This window comes from Diabrotica virgifera, chromosome 9 (assembly GCF_917563875.1).
Source record: "Diabrotica virgifera virgifera chromosome 9, PGI_DIABVI_V3a".
NCBI lineage: Eukaryota > Metazoa > Arthropoda > Insecta > Coleoptera > Chrysomelidae > Diabrotica > Diabrotica virgifera.
This window is the reverse complement of record NC_065451.1, coordinates 76400932-76421059: the sequence shown is the minus strand read 5'-3', so window position 1 is coordinate 76421059 and position 20128 is coordinate 76400932. Positions and strand designations below refer to the sequence as shown.

Sequence of the window (20128 nt, the reverse complement as noted above, 5' to 3'; positions counted from 1 at the left end):
TTGACAACACCGCAGCGAAAAATGGGACAACTTCGTACAAGAGATGGAAGAACTAGACTCAAACATGAAAAATGTTTGGAAGCTCCAGGAAATGATAAGAAGCGACAGAAAACCCATCCCCCTATTACATGGAGAAAACGGCATGGTATATACCATAGAAGAAAAAGCAGAGGTGATGAGGTCCACACTCGAAAGAGAATGCAGGTTAAACTATCACCCAGACGAGGACGTAGACTTCATGGAAGAAGTTGAAGAGCAAGAAGAAAGACCAGAGGATCCAGAAGACATCATCCCCCCAACATCACCGGAAGAAATAAATGAACATATAAAAAACAGTTCACCGAGAAAAGCGCCTGGTCTAGACGAAATAACAAATAGAGCCCTAAAGTACTTGCCTATAAGAGCTATAGTGTATTTTACAAACATAGCGAACGCGATACTAAGATATAAAATATTCCCGAACAGATGGAAAGAGGCCCATGTCATAATGATTCCAAAACCTGGCAAGAACCACACATTCCCGCAGAACTACAGGCCAATAAGCTTACTCCCAGCGATCAGCAAGATAGTGAAAAGAATTATTCTCAGCAGACTGCAAGCGGAAACAAACAGATTAGAGATAATCCCAGAAGCTCAATTAGGATTCAGAGCAGAGCACTCCAGTGAGCTACAAGTACTCAGGTTAACTGAGTACATAGCAGCTGGATTCAACGACAAGCAGTACACTGGAGCAGCATTCCTGGACGTAAGCTAAGCTTTCGACAGAGTATGACATAGGGGGCTCATATACAAAATGCAAGTCCTGTCCGAGCTCGGAAACCCGGAGGCTGGAGTGCCACAGGGAGCAGTCCTGTCACCTCTGCTGTACACAGTATACACCGCTGACGTACCTAGAACACCAGGTAGCCTTATGAGCCTTTACGCCCACTACACAGCGATAGCGGCCAAACGTAGAAACGTAGATATAGCAGTGACCAACCTGCAAACAGCGTTAGAAGACATCGAGTAATGGAGTATAAAGTGGAAGATAACCATCAACTCCGAAAATATGCAAACGGTACTATACAAGAAAGGAAGACAACAGCCAGAAGAACAACTGACGGTGCAGAACAACCCCATCGAGTGGAAAAATGAAGCTAAATACCTGGGAGTCATCATGGATAAAGGATTAACCTTCCAAAAACAAGTAGAAGCCACAGTCCAGAAGGCCAACATGGCAAGAGCAACATTAAGAGGGCTCTCAGGCAGAAAAAGTAAATTAAAACTAAAAACGAGGTTAAGATTAATAAACAGCATAATATTACCGGTATTAACATACGCATCTCTCGCATGGGGACAAGTATGCAAAACTCATAAAAAGAAGATACAAGCGGTCCACAACAGCAGCCTAAGAGAAGCAGCCAGAGTTCCGAGATACGTCGCTGAAAGATTCCTGTTCAGAGAACTACAACAGGTGAGAGTCACCGAAATGATGACAGACAAGGCGAGGGTCAAATTCGCGGAGCTGGAGTACCACCCAAATCCCATACTGCGAGAGATGTTAGGGTATGATGCTTTCCACCGATGGAAGCACAAACGTCCTAAACAACAAATAGTGGAATAAAGTAAAGAAAATAAAGTGAAAATAAAGGGAAATAAATTAAGTAACTAAAGGGAGACATAAAGAGAGAGCGAAAGTAAAGTGATAATGAAGTAAAAATAAGTAAAAGCAGATAGTTCGTAGCTCGAAAACACCAAGTGCCGAAGAAACACGTAACCAAATCGTAGGTCCAACATCACGATCAGGTAAAGTCAGCCTATAGAAAAATATAAGGCGCAAGCCCCAAAAAAATATAAAAAATAAAAAGGCGTAAGCCACCAAAAAAATATAAAAAACATAAAAACAAAAAAATACTTGAGCACCAAGCCATTGAACTGAGCTCAGTGGGGCTTGGTACAATGACTTGGGGCCCAAGCAAGCAATTTTTAGTTCCGCGGATAAGTAATTAGAAGCTAAAGGCATAGAGCGCTTCACGTTGGCCTAGTTTTGAATTCGATTAGGGCACCACATTGGTTTCTTATTACCCAGTGTTCCATTGTGAAGAGCATCTGGCTACGATAGTTGTGCCCCCATCGCGCATCAGCGTGCTATGGGGAGGAAAGGGATGGCCTGGGGCATTGGAGCGAGGTGGGGTGATCCCTGTTTTTACTCGGGTCAAAACACCTCCCCCCAATGAATTGTTACACCCGAATGTACTTTTTCGATAGGGTGGACATCTCCCACAGATCGGATTGAATCAAATTGCTTGCTTGCTTGCTTGTTGTCATTTTTATTTTTATAGTTATCGTTGCGTTTTGAAAGTTGTGAGAACAGAGACAAAAGTGAGTTTATAGTTGTACTGACTTACTGACTTTTTAAAAAGTTTTTATATATTTTTGGACTTCTTAATATAGAAAAAAAAGAGTGAGTGTGGGATCACTGATCGACCTAAGCCTATGCTCTATGGGGATTGGGAACATAATGTCCGACTGGCATGTGTCGGATGCGTTATCCTTATTGGATCATGCAAACGTATGCTTTGAGATAAATTCAGTTGAACTGGAACCAAGGTTCTATCGAGACCCTAAGGTGACCGATTGGGAATCAAGAGGGATCTTGGAACAAGGGTACGAAATTATCCTAAAAGACAAAAAAACAACGTTCAGATGGCAGTAGACTAGTTGGTTGCAATATGCAATAGTCTTCTTATATGAGGAAAACTGCCCGTTAAAAGAAAGTCGTCCTCACACATAAGTAACTTGGTGGAATAAGGAGCTGTCTGATCTCAGAAACAGGACGACACTTTAATAGGGCGAAGCAATCAGGTGATTGGGAAGCATATAAGGATAAACTGAAAACCTATAATAAGAAAATCCAATCCGCTAAGGAAAGATCCTGGAGAGAATTCTGTGAGAACATTGAAAGTGTATCTGAAAGCGCCAGGTTTAACAGAATCCTCAAAAGAGATAACATTAACAAACCCAAGTCAATGAAATTGTCTAATGGGAAGTATACGGACACAGAGAAGGAAGCCGTAGAGCATCTTTTAAGTGTTCACTTCCCGAGGTCGACGCAATTGACTGATAACAATTATCAAGCAAACAATAGTCCAACCAGAATGAACTGGCTGACCTCTGACGAGATCTTTGGTTCTCACAAGGTCAGATGGGCTATTGAAACTTTTGAACATTATAAAACTGCGGGACCGGATGGTATATTTCCTAAGCTTCTGGAGGATCTGGAAATAATCATCCTCTGATCACAATATTTAGAGCTAGCCATGCTCTGGGATACATTCCCAAAGCATGGAGAAGGGCAAGGGTGGCGTTTATTCCCAAACCAGGAAAAACAGATTACACCTTAGCAAAATCCTACAAGCCTTATAAGTCTGACCTCATTCATGTTGAAAACCATGGATAAAATATTGAATGAACACATCAAGAAACACAATCTAAATGAAAATTCACTGCATCAACGGCAATGGGCGTATCAGGCAGGGAAATTAGGTGAAACCGCCCTGCACAATCTAGTGTTGGAACTCGAAAGGAGTCTGCATCAGAAAGAAGTCGCCCGTGCTGCATTTTTATATATAGAAGGTGCATTTGATCTATATACCTAAATACCTAAATCGACTCTATATACAAAGCGCACTGTAGAGAAAGAAAATCAACAACATAACATGCAAGTGAATTATTGAGATGCTTCAGAGCAGAATAATATCCACAAATACGTACGAAGATGCCATAAATCTGAGGGCAACTGGGTCCAGGGTTTCACAGACGATATTTTAGTAGTAACTAGGGGAAATTTTCCCATAGCACTGTTGCGGATCAGATGCGATATGTTCTTCATTACACAGAGAACTGGTGTCTGAAAGAGAACCTCTCCGTGAACCCTTCAAAAACTAAACTGATGACAATCCATAGTAATATTTGAGATTATTTCATTCAAAGGAGATTCTGACCAATCGAGAACTCAAGAAATAAAAATTAAAGTGATAATTTTTGATAATATCCCGTCGTCAAGTATATTACATCAGATGCCCTTCGTTGCTACGAAAAAATGACAATTACAGTTTTAAAAGTTATAAAAGTGATGACTTTCAACCGTCAAATATTTATAACAACTGTGTGTTTAACTGTAGTAATTTGTACTTACATAAATAAATTACAATAAAATTTTGGTTTTGAACAATTTTATTCATGAAATAATCGCAGCAAATTGCACTCGATCTTTAAAATTATTATCGAATTGTTTCCCTCATGCCACTTTGATATAATTTCACTCCCCTTCGGGTCGTGAGATTAAAACTGCCAAATTGTCACTCGGGAAAAATTCGATAATTTTAGAGCTCTTGTACAATTACTACTGAAAATTAGCTTTACCTATTTTACACGAAGCGATATATCCATTGTTTAATAAATTATATTAAACATAGCTACTTTATTCACAGACTGGTACATATGACGATCCAGAACATTACAAGCGCAGTTAAGATTAATGGAAAGAAGAGTCAATACTTTAGAGTTCAGAAAGGTGTAAGACAAGGGGACCCTCTATCCACCACGCTGTTTAATTTTTCCTTTGAAAAGATAATAAGAGACAGCAGCATGAATAGAGCAGGAACAATATTTGATGAGAGCCACCAGTGTCTAGTCTATGCTGTTGATGTACTTTTGGCTAGGAGTAGAAAAGAATTATAGAAAAATAGCTAAGAATCTTCTAGAGGCCGCAGAAAATATGGGATTACAGTAAATATAAATAAAACAAAATACATGGAGCTGAAGAAGAAGCAAAGGGTAAACAGAAAACTAAATATGGAAATTGCAATAGGGAGAGACATTCTCGAAACTGAAGAGGTGGAGGATTACATGTATAGCAAAAGAAAACAGGTGTGCGGGCAGTTTGCAAAGAATAATAAGTTCCAAAGAGGTATCGAGAAATACAAAAATACGTATATAAAAAATAAAAAAAAGTGTATAAAACTGTCCTGCGACCTACTATGACGTATGGGTGCGGGACATGGGTGTTAACAAAGAAACCACAACAGAAAATTGAAATATGGGAACGACGAATATTGAGAAGAATTTTTGGAGGAAAGTTGACAGACATAGGATGGGAGCGAAGAACAAATGCTGACATTTATGAAATGTTCGGCGGAGGGAGAATAAGTGATTTTGTCAAAGCTAGAAGATTGCAGTGGTTAGGTCATCTTGATAGAATTGAGGACAGTAGAGAGGTAAAACATAGCATGGAAAACACCGGAAGATAATAGGAAAAGAGGCAGACCGTGGAGGAGATGGAAGGAAGCAGTTGCGGAAGACCTACAAGAAAAGCAGATAGAAAATTGGAGGATAGAGGCTAGAGACAGAAGGAGATGGAAGAGAATTACTAAGCTATGGGCCTGAAACGGCCTGCTACAAGCTTTTATAATATATATACTTCATTTAATTCACTAAATGAGGCGTTAGCATGCCGCAGTTCCAACATAATATTTGGCACATCCCTTAGGCTTTGTACACATGCGGACGCTTTGTCAGCGCTTTCGCCGCGATTTACCTGTTAAATACGAGCTTGCATGTCTACGATACCATTTGTGCCTTGGTAACTTAAAACGCGGCGTTTCGGTTTTATCAAGTTGAGCCCAAAACAATTTGGACATCTTGGATTTTAAAGCACCCTAATATATGTCTGTGTAGATATTGGCATTGAATCCGACCCGGGCCGACCGTCACATGTAACACCGTTGCCGTATCCTCTATTTTTTCATACTATCACGTTACAATTTTTTGTGATATTATATTTGTGTGTGAAATGTATCATTTTTGTGTATTTTAGGTATGTTCTAATATGTTATGTATATATAGGTTTTTACTTGATTATTTTAAATCATTGTGACGTTTAACTTGCTAGAAACCTTGTAATATTGTGTACCTAATGTGTTAAAAGTAAGTAGTTTTGAAACACCAATTAAGTAAAGTTTATTATGTTGTTGTTTTCACCAATTTTGAAAAAATGTGAAAACATTGAATTGTTCACGTCCGTCTGTCCGTCCGTCCGTCTTGTCTGTCTGTTTGCAAACTCAACTCCTTCGTCATTATACCAGGTAGAATGACAAATGAGGTGTCAAATGAAAGCTTATCCAAGGATGGTACTAAAGGTGAGAAATTTAACCTAGGCTGTCTGTCCGTCTGTCTGCCCGACCGCGTATATGATTCCTTCGTCACTGTACCAGGTAGAATGACAAATGAGGTGTCAAATGAAAGCCTATAATCCAAGGATGGTACTAAAGATGAGAAGTTTGACATAGGCTGTCTGTCCGCCTGTTCGTCCGACCTGGTATAGTGACGGAGGAGTTATATTCGCGGACAGACAGACAGACGGACAGACAACCTAGGTCTAATTTCTCACCTTTACTACTATCCTTGGATTATAAACTTTCATTTGACACCTCATTTGTCATTCTACCTGCTATAGTGACGGATGAGTTATATTCGTGGTTGGACGGACAGGCGGACAGACAGCCTATGTCAAATTTCTCACCTTTAGTACCATCCTTGTATTATAAGCTTTCATTTGACACCTCATTTGTCATACTACCTGCTATAGTGACGGATGAGTTATATTCGTGGTTGGACGGACAGGCGGACAGACAGCCTATGTCAAATTTCTCACCTTTACTACCATCCTTGTATTATAAGCTTTCATTTGACACCACATTTGTCATTCTACCTGCTATAGTGACGGATGAGTTATATTCGTGGTTGGACGGACAGGCGGACAGACAGCCTATGTCAAATTTCTCACCTTTAGTACCATACTTGTATTATAAGCTTTAATTTGACACCTCATTTGTCATTCTACCTGGTATAGTAACGGAGGAGTTATATTCGCGGTCAGACAGACAGACGGACAGACAACCTAGGTCTAATTTCTTACCTTTAGTACTATCCTTGGATTATAAGCTTTAATTTGACACCTCATTTATCATTATACCTAGTATAATGACGGAGAAGTAAATGTTATTATTCTATTATTCTTGTAGGTATATTTAACATTGAAATTATGAAAGAAATATATAGAAAACAGCATGGCAACACTGTGATGCACAAACATAAAAATGCAGCCACATTCAGCTGTGGCAGCTGTGCGTTACATAGGGTGCTTTAAAATCCAAGATGTCCAACAATTTAATAATCATATACATATACAGGGTGTCCACAAACTCTCCCGATAAACGAAGACCGGAAATTCTTCAGATAATTTTAAGAAAATTTAACAAAATTCCCTTAATCCGACAATCATTAGCGTACTGATAGATAAGCGGGCCCTGGTTCCAGTTGGGATGCGGGCCCAACCCAAAACATTAAATATAAATCATCATATTATATCATAAAATATATCATAAAAACTCAAGCTAATTTATAGTCCATTTATTCACGGTTTTTGCTGTACATTTTAAAGAACTGCTCGGATTGAGATGAAATTTGGCATACACCTAGCTAACATGTCAAACAAAAAAAGTGATACATATTGTGCCGATGTGCCCTTCTGCCCTAGGTATGAGATGCTCTTATTGAGATAAAATTTCGCATACACATAGCTAACATGTCAAACAAAAAAAGAGTGATACATATTGTGCCGATGTGCGCTTCTGCCCTAAGTATTTTTTACCCCTTCTCGAGTGAAAAACATGCGTTCAAGATAAGTCAGGAATTGGATAAACTAACTAGCGCTCGGTTTCATAATCAGTTAAAGTGGACTTTAAATTTTGGTAGTGGTAAAAGTTGGTACCTTTATCAATGCAATTCGTATGGGTAAATGTCCACTTTAAAGTGAACTTTGGTTAATGTTCACTGTTGATTATGAAACCGGGCGTAGTTCTAAGCAACCTATAAGTTCTATAGAGTTTTTTCACTAAGTCATCATAATCCAGCTTCAAAAGTCCACTGTTGAACATAGGCCTCCTCCCCTCGTTTCCAACCCCATCTATCCTGCGCCGCTCTCATTCAGTTTTTATTTACCTTTTTTAAGTCGTCAGTCCATCTTGTAGGCGGTCGACCGACGCTTCTCTTGTCTTCTCTTGGCCTCCATTCCAATAACCTTTTCGTCCATCGCCCATCTGTCATTCTGACTATGTGTCCTGCCCATCTCCACTTTAACCTGGCTATCGTCTCGATGACGTCAGTCACCTTTGTTCTTCTCCTGATTTCTTCGTTTCTGATTTTGTCTCGCAGAGTTATTCCTAACATTGATCGCTCCATTCTTCTCTGCGTGACTCTTAGTTTGGTAGACGAGGCTTTAGTTAAGGTAAGTGTTTCTGATCCGTACGTCAAGACAGGGAGGACGCACTGATCAAATACCTTTCTCTTTAGGCATGTGGGCAACTCACTTTTAAAAGTTTCTCTCAGTTTTCCAAATGCTGCCCACCCAAGACCGATTCTTCTCTCCAGCTCATGAGTCATTCACTAAGTCAATACTTTGCGAATTACTTGTGAGTGAATGGTGAATGTGTTCATTTTTCAAAAAAAAAAACACGTTTTGAGACGGTTTTTCGCAAATACCTCAAAAAGTAAGTATGCTATCGAAAAAATATTCTTAGTAAAAATATAGCTTATACAAAAAGTGAAAAATATGGTGTATATACGCAGTCTTTAAACCCAGTAGGTCATGAAATGTAGGTTCTTATTCGTCAAATTCCAAATAGAATATTTTCACGTGAAATAACAAAAAAAAATCAATTTTCGAGAAAAAGTCATCACAACTTTTTTAATATAGGTTTGTTTCAACACGACGAAGAACCGTTATGTAACGATCACGTTATATATATATATATATATATATATATATATATATATATATATATATATATATATATATATATATATATAATCATATCCCTTCTACCATACAATGGTGTAGGGTTGCAACATTAATCTACCAAATTAACATATCTAGTTTTACATAGGTACTTACAAATATACAAATTACACTTTTACATCTAATTCTACATTTCTAAAATTAATTTCATTAATTCTATAAAAGTATCAGTTATCTATATACAAATTTTTTCCACTCTTTTCTGTCTTGTGCTATCGCTTTGGCATCTGTCCAGTTTGATCTTTTCTTTTGCAGAATGGCTCCTATTGCTTTATCCCATGTTTGTCTGGGTCTTCCTCTCTTCCTATTTTTTGATATTTTTGCTTCCCATACTCTTCGAACTGGTCTAGTTTCTTTCATTCGTTGTAGATGTCCCCACCAACATAATTGTCTTTGCTCTATATACTCCAATGTGGATGGTATTTTTAACTCTCTTCTTATGTCTACATTCCGTAGTCGGTCTAATTTAGTGACGCCTTTTACTCTTCTCAGGAACTTCATTTCCATGGCTTGGATCTTGCTTTTTTGTCGGTTTGTTAAGACCCAAGATTCGCTGCCGAAGGTTAGTACTGGTCTATAGATTGATTTGAACACTTTTATTTTTGTTTCTCTTGAAATTTCTTTTCTACTGATAAATTTTTTATTCATTGTATGGTACAGCTTTATTGTTTTGTCTATTCTATTGTTTACTTCAGCATCTTGAGTGCCTACCTGGTCAATTATTACACCTAGATAAGAGAAAGTTTTCACTTGTTCAATTTGTGTTCCTTCAATTTCTATTCTTAGCTCCTGTCTCTCTTCACCGATCTGTAGTACTTTGGTCTTGCTTTTGTTAATTACCATTTCATTTTCGATGAATACTCTGTTCCATATTTCAATGTTGTGTTGTAAATCTTTTTCATTTCTTGCAATTAACACCAAGTCGTCTGCAAACACTCCTTCTGATATTTCTACGCTACGAAGATATCTGTGTCCAACATTTAATTTTCTGCTTTCTATTGTGCATCTTTTAATTATTTGGTCCATAAACAATATAAACAGCGTTGGGCTAAGAGCTCCGCCTTGTCTTAGTCCACCTGTTACTGTGAAAGTGTTTGATCTATGTTGTTACTAATCACCGAGTTCACATTCTGACTATATATTTTCTGGATGATTCGTATCATTTTATGTCCTACACCTTTCTCTCTTAGCACTTTCCACACTCTCTGTCTGGGTACTTTGTCGAAGGCCTTTTCTAGGTCTAAGAAGGCTAAGTATATGTTCTTTTTCTCTTGAAGCGCTTTTTCGCCTATTTGTTTTAGCGTGAATATATGATCTTGTATGCTCCTTCCGCTTCTGAAACCACTTTGTGACTCGTCTAGTGTATCTTCCGCGATTATTCTTATTCGTTTATCTATGATTTTCTCTAATATTTTCATGGATACACATAGCAATGTCAATCCTCTGTAGTTATTACATTCTCTTTTGTCACCTTTCTTATGTATGGGAACTATCAATGCGGTTTTCCAGTCCTCTGGTAATATATCATCTTTCCATACTTTATTCATTATTTCTAGTAGTATTTCAGTACCTTGTTGTCCCATGTTTCTTATTATTTCCACCGTTACTTTGTCAATTCCCGGAGCTTTTCCATATTTTAGCTGTTTTAAGGCTTCTTGTAGTTCTTCTAATGTTATTGGTTCTTCTACATTTTCTTCAGGTGTTTCTTCTGGTTCAGTATTGGTTTCTGCATTGTTGTCATGGTTCAATAGTTCTTCAAAGTATTCTTGCCATCTATTCATTATTTGAGTTGGTTCTGCTAATAAGTTTCCATTTTTACTCTTAATATTGTGTACTTTTTGTTTGTTCTCTGTTCTTAATGTTTTTAGTGTTCTATAGAAGAGCTTTTGATTACTTTTACTGTCTTGTTCCATTTTATCACCAAATTTTGTCCATGTTTCCTTTTTAGCTGCAGTTACTAGTAGCTTTACTTTTTTTCTTTCATTTTTATAAATGTTGTAGTATTCGTTTGTCTTGTTTTGCAGATATTGTTTCCAAGCTTTTTTCTTAGCTTTTACTTGTGTTTTTATTTGTTCTGTCCACCAAGCTGTCTGTTTTTTCGTGGGATTTGTTTTACTTATTCCGCATACTTCTTTAGCTGAGTCTAGTAATAGGTGTTTAAACCAATTCCACGCTTGGTTTATATTCTCTTCGTTCGTTTCTATTTTATTATTGAGTTTTTCGTTTACTTTCTTCTCATAGTCTCTTGCTGTTTCTTTATTTCTGAGTTTATAAGTATTAATTGTCTCCACCGTTACCATTGTTTGATTATCTGGTCGATTAACTTTTATGTCTATTGTTTTCTCTCTTATCTTTGCAACAACCATATAGTGATCACTACCTATTTCTGGGCCTCTATGTACTTTAGTATTCATAACTTTTTTTCTGTCGTTGCTTTCAACTAGTACATAGTCAATTATGGATTTTTCGTTACGGCTCTTTACTTCTCTTGTGTACATATGGATATCTTTGTGCTTAAAAAATGTGTTAGTTATAATCAAGTTGTGGATAGTGCAAAATTCAAGCATTCTTCTCCCATTATTATTTCTAGTCTGCTCTCCATACTGTCCTATGCATCTTGTGTATAACTCATCTCTTGTTCCAACTCTACTATTGAAGTCGCCTATTATGTATATCTCTCCTTTAGCGCTTTCTGTTATCAGTGTCAACTCATGCCAAAATTAATCTTTGTTGTATGCTGTGTCGTCTTCGTTTGGGCCATAAACTACTATTACAGTTTTTATGCGATTATTCTCTGTATTATTAATTTCGATACTCAATATTCTTTCGGACCATGCTTTCCAATCACCTATTTGTTTCTCCATACTTTTATGTATTATACATCCTACTCCTGCAGCTGCTCTTAGTAACGATCACTTTACTATAGTATTTTTACTACAAAAACGTTATTACGTAGGTCAAAATTTTTGACGTAAGAGAACTGTCAAAACATTAGAATGTGACTTCTCATTATTGCCATGTTTATTATAAACATGGCAATAATGAAAAGTCACATTCTAATGTTTTAACAGTTCTCTTACGTCAAAAATTTTGACCTACGTAATAACGTTTTTGTAGTAAAAATTCTATAGATAATTAACGTTCCATGGGTTCCAGGGGAACGAAATAATACGTTCCATGGGAGTGCGCAGGACGGTGATCGTTACATGAAGGGTTTCTCGTTGTGTTGGAACAAACCTTATATTTTTGTCATTTTTAGTTTCTAGCATCAATATTAACTATATAACGCTCAAAATAAAGTTGGACACATTTTTTGGTAAACAAATCGTAAAAATCACCCCCTAATTAGCATCCCAAATGAAATTAATCGTTACCGTTTCACAAGTTACTTGACTTATGTATTGCTAATATCATCTGTAAGTTTTACCGCTTAAAAATGCTCATTTTTAAAAACAATTTGGATTTAAATTTTAAAAAATTTATAATTGTGAAAAAATTTTGTTTTTTCAAAATAACTTTATTAATTATTGGTGATACCAAAAATCTTAAGTATGAAAAAAATAGTATAAAAAATATAGGTTTTGCTATTGTGAAAATTTTGGACTTTTGGTTTTCCTGAAGACAAAAATTGGTTATAAGATATGTCTGTTCAAATTTTGGATACACTCGTGATTAGTGACTGATTTAAGCCCATTTGACTACTAGTCCATGTGGTGAGACCGCTCCGGTTTGGAAAAATTTCTGATTCGGTTTCTTTGTGGATTCCTATTCAAAAATGTCCCCTTTAAACAAATCTGAAGGGTGCCGGGCGGAATTTTTGGGCAGAAATTGTTTAAACAATTTTTTAAACAAATACAAAAGATCACTTTTTTTGCTCCGGAACATATATTTTTAAGTTTTGTCGATGATTCTTAACAAGAAAGGTATCTTGTAAAGTTTCTCAAAAATTGATAGTTTTCGAGTTATAGGCGATTTAAAATCTGACAAATGCGAAAATACGCATTTTCGAGACTTAAAAACTCATATTCAATTTAGCATTTTTGAGGTTACCAGATACTTAAATTGAAGAATAAATATTCAGCTTCCAGATTCTGAAGAGTTATCGTGTCTAACTTTAATTTATACCGTTGTTTTTTAATTGTTAAATATGCGTGTTTATCCGATTTTTTTGCCGGTGCGGCGCGCTCCGTTTCAAAAATCTCCTATTTTCCCCCGAAAAATATTTTTTTCTAGATTCTTTGGGACCTTCTAAATAAAATAAGTTTCTTGACATTTTTCTCAAAAGTTAATAGTTTTAAAGTTATAAGCGATTTAAAATCCGAAAATGCGTTTTTTGTCATTTTTCGGATTTTCAATCGCTTATAACTTAAAAACTATTAACTTTTGAGAAAAATGTCAAGAAACTTATTTTATTTAGAATGTCCCAAAGAATCTAGAAAAAATATTGTTCGGGTGGAAATAGGTGATTTTTGAAATGGAGCGAGCCGCACCGGAGAAATAATCGGATAAACACGCATATTTAACAATTAAAAAACAACGGTATAAATTAAAACCAGACACGATCACTCTTTAGAATCTTGAAGCTGAATGTTCAGTCTTCAATCTAAGTATCAGGCAACCTCAAAAATACTAATTTAAATATGAGTTTTTAAGCCTCGAAATGCGTATTTTCGCATTTTTCAGATTTTAAATCGCCTATAACTCCAAAACTATCAATTTCTGAGAAAAATTACAAGATATCTTTCTTATTTAGATTGACCCAAAAAATCTAAAAATATATGTTCCAGAGCAAAAAAACATGATGTTTTGTATTTGTTTAAAAATTTTTTTAAACAATTTCTGCCCAAAGATTCCTCCCGGCACCCTTCAGATTTGTTTAAAGGGGACATTTTTGAATAGGAATCCACAAAGAAACCGAATCAGAAATTTTTTTCAGACGGGGGCGGTCTCACCACATGGACTATACAGGCTTTGCAAAAATAGGCACTTTGAAACAACGAATCTTACATCTCTTATAAACAATAAGTAAAGTAATTTGTGAAGCAGTGATACCATTTCGGATGCTAATTAGAAAGTGATTTTCACGACTTTTTTACCAACCAAAAAAAAGATACCAACATAATTTTGATCGAAATTTACTTACCTTTGATGTTAGAAACTTAAAAAAAAAACAATAGACTATTAAAACAGTAAATAAATATTTATCCTATCGTTTTTTATACTAACATGATTTTGACCACTTTACGCCAGCCGTTTTTATAATTAATAAAACTCGAAAATTTTCTACATAAAAAATTCCAGTTATAATTAAAAACCTTATGATTAAAAACCTCATTAATATCGGAAAACTAACACAGCTTTTAAAAAATTAACATTGGAATAAAATTTATATCAACAAAATAGATTCTGAAATTGCATAATATTATATATGACACATTTATAAATAAATGAAATAATTACATACAAACCTCTAGGGAGAAAAAAGGCTTAAAAAATATATAAAAAACCCCTGGATAACGGTGGGGTTGATATCTTTTATCAAACGACGAGATTTTCTTAAAAAGAAATTAGTGCCTATATATAGTGTCTTGTTATCCTTACGACAGATTGTCTATATTTAGAATTTAATTTCGATTTTTAAGAATTACCTACCTCTATAAAAGTACAGGCTGAATGATGACGGTTCAATAAACACAAGTATCGAGCCTATTGTATTGGGATTATTTTATAACCGTATAAAACTTGCAATGCATAATTACAACTTTGTAGTTTACCTACATCTTATTCAAGAATCTTGCTAATATACAAGTGTTTGAGTTATCACGTGTAGGCAGGCCCTGTCGGTTAGTCTTTACAAATGTTGAAACATGGGCTTTGGAAAGCAGGTAAAACGTGTAAGGAACCTTACAACAGGGTTCCCTGTATTTCAATAAATTTTGTTTTCAAATTTTTTGAGGAATATGTATTCTTCGTTTTTATTTATAAGTACCTACACAAAAATTAAAATCTATTAAGCAGTTACATTTCCTATGTGTGTACTTGTGTAGTTCAAAATGTCCCCATCAAATGAGAAACAAAAGAAGCAAAAAGCGCATTAAAGCGGGCCCCTGCGGGGTGCGGGCCCTGGTTCCGCGGGTTCCGGAACCCGCGGAACCATTCTCAGTACGCCACTGCCGACAACACTGGGGAACAATTTGAAACTTAATTTCTGTTGAGTTAAATTTTTTAGCAGTTTTTTTTAGAATTAGGCATGCTGATTTCAAAACTGTTTTTAGTTTTCTTCTATCACGTCACGTTCTTTTTCTATGGGGGTGGGGCGCCTGGTGGGAGTAATGACGCTCTGATAACTGCAATTTGTCTAGACTTGCCTGTTAAATTCAGTTATGTCTGTTATACTGTGGTGAAACGTTGTGTGTCGGTTAGCAGTATTTAGTATTTTGTTACTGAAGTGTATAGAACTGCTTAGTGTGTTTGAACTGAAACGTTTCCTCATGGTTACCTGTGCTCCTATACGTCGTAAGTGCGAAAATAGCCCCGATTCGTTTTGTTATATATGTGGCAGTTTTACCATTCTCAGTCAAAGGACAAACATTAGTACATTTGTCAGACAAGCATATTTTGCCTATTTTAAAGTGAAACTTGGTGATCAAGATAAAGTATGGGCACTTCATAAAGTGCATTTCCGGGTTTACGGATGTGGACCAAGGGAGAACGTGCTAAACTTCCATTTGGTATACCTATGATTTGGCGTGAGCCCAAAGATCATTCAAGTGATTGTTACATTTGTATAGTGAAAACATCAGGATATAACAAGAAAAACAAATGTAAAATAGAGTATCCTAGTTTACTGTCAGCTATACGCCCAGTGCCGTATTCCGGCGAAAACCCTTTGCCAGTTTTCAATGAATTTCCCTATTTGGAAGAAGAGGAATACGGATATGGTGTAGATGAAAGCGACTCCAACGATGAAGATTTCGAAATTGAAGATGACTCCGTACGTAAGGGATTCGAACAACAAGAGCTAAATGATTTGGTACGAGATTTGGAACTATCCAAAAAAGCTTCAGAGCTCTTAGCATCACGACTCAATGAGAAAAACTTGTTTGAAAAAGGAGCCAAGGTATCCTATTTTCGAACACGAGAAAGGGCATTTCTGCAATATTTTCAAAGTGAAGGTGGATTTGTGTTTTGCCATAATGTAAGTGGTTTAATGGAAGAATTGGGAATTTCAAACTATAATTTCAATTAAACTATAACTCAAGACTGTTTATAGATAGCTCAAAGAGGAGCTTGAAATGTGTTCTCCTCCATAATGGAAATTTATTTGGTTCTGTTGCATCATGGAAGCACGGTACCAAGGTAGATAGGATGTACATATGATGGCTGGCTATTTTTGGAGCATCAAGCGCGAATGTACACAAACTGAACACTCCTGAAAAAGCCATAAACGCAATTTTTGTTCTTAATTTGTAAGTAATGTTCATTATTAAACAATTTTATTTGTATGAACTCGATTTAACTTTAATTAAATGATTTATAAACTGTATTGTAAACTGATTTTTATTTTATGTTCCTTTATATGCATGATTTTTATGATTTTTGAAGATATCCTGTAGTTTAAAAAGTTGATGTGACAGAGAAAATCTGAGGTTATTCTCAGATTCAGACGCCAAAAATTAGTGAAAAATAAGTGTCAGATCTAACTCAACAAAAAATGTGTTCCCCAGTGCAATGCTTAATAATTGAGCTAGAGCTCTTAAAATACCTCCAGAACGCTTCTATTTAGAAAAACGAAAACTGGTACGCCTATTTACCTTCCAGAGATAAATCGATTCCATCCATTGCGAGTTTCTAGTCCCGGTCATAGACGTCCGTTTTGGGTAGGGTAACGGTTATTTTATCGCACAACTTTTTTTTGACTTTTAAGTATATTTGACTCTGGATATTATTAAATTATGAGGTATTCTAGTGCTAAAAGGTACTCATGATATAAATCTGTAAGATACACCGTTTTCCAGAAAAATCCATTTGAAAATTTTTCGTTTTTTGAATTTGAATTAAATGTTCACAAAAAAACTATTTAAAATAACGAAAACTGGCATGTTTATTTATCTTCTAGATATAAATCGATTTTATCAATTGCGAATTTCTAGTACCGATCATAGGAGCCCGTTTTGGGTAGTTCAACTCTTATTGTATCGCATAAATTTTTTGTCTTTAATTTTTAAGCATTTTTGACATTATAATATTATTAAATTATGAGGTATTCCAGTACTACAAGTTATTCTTGCTTTAAATCGGTAAAACACACCGTATTATTTTAAGACCGTTTTATTTTGAAAATGTTTTCAAATTTATTTCAAATTCAAGTAACGAACAATTTTCAAATCGATTTTTCTAGAAAACGGTGCATCTTAGCGACGTACATCAAGAGTACCTTTTAGTACTAGAATACCTCACAATTTAATAATCCAGTATCAGCAATGCTAAAAAGTTACATATAAAAAAGTTATGCGATAAAATAACCCTTGCCCTACCCAAAACGGACGCCTATGACCGGTACTAGAAATTCGCAACGGATGGAATCCATTTATTTCTGGCAGATAGATAAGTGCACCAGTTTTAGTTTTTCTAAATAGAAGCATTCTGGAGACATTTTGGACTAGGTGAATTGGGTTAAATTGTCTTAAAATTGTCTCAGGGATCTTTGGTCTTCGTTTGTCGGGAGAGTTTCTGGATATCTTGTACATAATAATATATATACTCAAGCAATGTCATAGATATTAAGCATAACAAATCAAACATCTACCTTCTGTGTGGTACATAACTGCTCGTATTATTATTAAGACCTTCTCTTAATTCAAAACTTAAAACTGTTTTCTAGTCTTTCATTTGGATATAGAAAAATTATCATGGTTTGTTAATCCATTACTTTTTGATTAAAGACTGCAGACTACACGTTCCACGACACTTTATTCTTGTAATAACATATTCTCCACTACACAACAACAGGCACAGTACTGTAGGAACTACAGACAATAACAGAGAGAGAACTGGTAAACTACCGATATAGCATTCACTAATACACACATGTTACTTTCACAAGGAATCACCTGAGCCTAACTTTGGCTCGTCCCAAAAAACTCAAATCAAACTTAACTCCATGACCATGACTAACTGACTTGAACTCCTCTAAGAACTGAATTCAACAGTCCAAACTAAAACTAAAACTAAAACTGTATGTCCCAAAGTCACGTCTGAAAAAGTTTCCATATTAACTTTTGAACGAATAGACGAATAAACAAATTTGTTCAGTGTCCAAACTTTCACATGAAAATGATGATCTAATCATTTTTGCACGTGCAGTTTTTACTGGGAACTATTTTCAATCTCGAATGAAATCCAAATAAACTCGACTCCAAAATGAACACTTTAACGATAATCACCCACTTAGATAATCAATTCTTCTTTGAAAATACGCCGCCGTTTAACGTTTACCACAGTACCACTCTCTTTGAGTTGTTACAACATACGGGGGTTGGTCATTAAATAACATCTTTTAAATTCTGATATAGTCTAGACTAGAAAAATAGAAGGGTGAAAAGATTACGTTTTTGACACCGTTTCAAAGTGAAACGCGACGAAAGCGCTGGTAAAGCACCCGAATGTGTATAAACCCTTAGCTTTACAGAAAAAAACTATCAGGGAGATTAAAGATAATTTACCTTGAATATCGTCTTCACCACAAAAATACATACATTCTTCTCTTGAATTAAATCTGTTGCTATTACCGAGACAGCCTCCATATGTGAACGGAAAGCACGTTTTTACGTCCTTCTCATAGTAGTAGCTTACGTAGTAGCCTTCACATGGACCTGATACTTTGGGTAAATTGCACTTCTCTGAAAATAAAAAATTATTAGAGCTGAAAATATACTTACACAGAAACAGAAGCACCATGAAAATAGAACAGAACATTTCAAACGAGGATTTAGTATTTACTTATAATTCTCCTAGCCTATTTACATTTTATATTAACAACATTCTCAGTGGAAGAAAATGGTTGAAAATTTAGTATATAGACTATTTACCGATAGTAAAGTGATTATAGCAGTAGATAAAGTTAACGCGAACTCTATATTAATGTTAACATCGTTAATGTTAACATGTTAATGTTAACATTAACCTAACCAACTCACCCTTGTCATTTTCTCATCCTCTTATTTTCTTATTCCTTATATCTTTCCTTACTTAGTGTATAAGATCGGCTCAGCTCAAACTTCGATCGCCGATAGTGAAACAGCAAATTGAAGATAAAACTTTATTTATATACAACACTCTAACCCGGGAGCCTTAAAAACCTACTAATCGACGAAGGCTTACTGTCTTACTGGTGTGAATGTTAAACGGATAATTCTTTATGATGAGACTACATGTAGTCCCAGTGAAATGATTCGAATGAATGAATTTAAAGCCACATCTTGACTGTTTGAATTGACTCTAATGAATTATTATTAATGTATGCTTTTCTCGTGGCAAAATATTTTCTGGGTCAACCCACGCTCTGAATATATTTACAAAATAATTGAAGAAAGACATAATCGATCATCAAAATTAATGTGCAGTTGCCCAAATTATTGTTTACGATTTGCAATTAGTTAACTAAATTAAATATAATAACAAATTTGCACATTTTATACTAACTACACCAGGCAGTTTTTGCATCACATTAAAAGGTACTTTACTAGATGGTATACTTCGGGAACTATCCCGTTTTATTTTTAAATATTTCAATTTCTATAGCAATGACAAATTTGAAATAAATGAAAACTATAAATGATCTTATGCTAACCTATGGCCAGAAGGGTTTTCAAGGGGGTTGGAAAGAAATGAGAGTTTATTGGTTACACTTTTTATTTAACGTATTCAAACACAACTGAAGGGGTAAGAACCAAAAGGATCTAAGTACTGTTATGTCAGTTTGGAGATATTCAATTTTAAAGTTAATTGCTTATTGTAAAATCTGTAAACATATTTCATATGGGGTTTTTAAGAAAAAAAACACATTATATGTTTTAGTGTTTAATTACGTTTCACATAATGGTGCTACATGCTTGTTTGTTTTAAAAAAAGTCACTTATACCTCTTTGGTTCTATTTTTCTTTAGTTTTTTTTTTAGAAAACGATGATTTCTCAATAAGAAAACATTATTTTAATAGTAATCATTAT

The 20128-nt window shown here is 35.4% G+C and overlaps 1 protein-coding gene across 3 annotated transcripts in view; it reads right to left on the bottom strand.

Moving 5' to 3' along the window:
• LOC114341322 (hemicentin-2) overlaps positions 1-20128 on the bottom strand; it is a 162116-nt gene that overhangs the window by 97570 nt on the left and 44418 nt on the right. For all 3 annotated transcript variants that reach the window (XM_028292114.2, XM_050662110.1, XM_050662109.1), the window contains exon 3: positions 18625-18801. In XM_028292114.2, coding sequence (XP_028147915.2) covers positions 18625-18801 — 177 coding nt within the window. The remainder of the gene's footprint in view (positions 1-18624; positions 18802-20128) is intronic.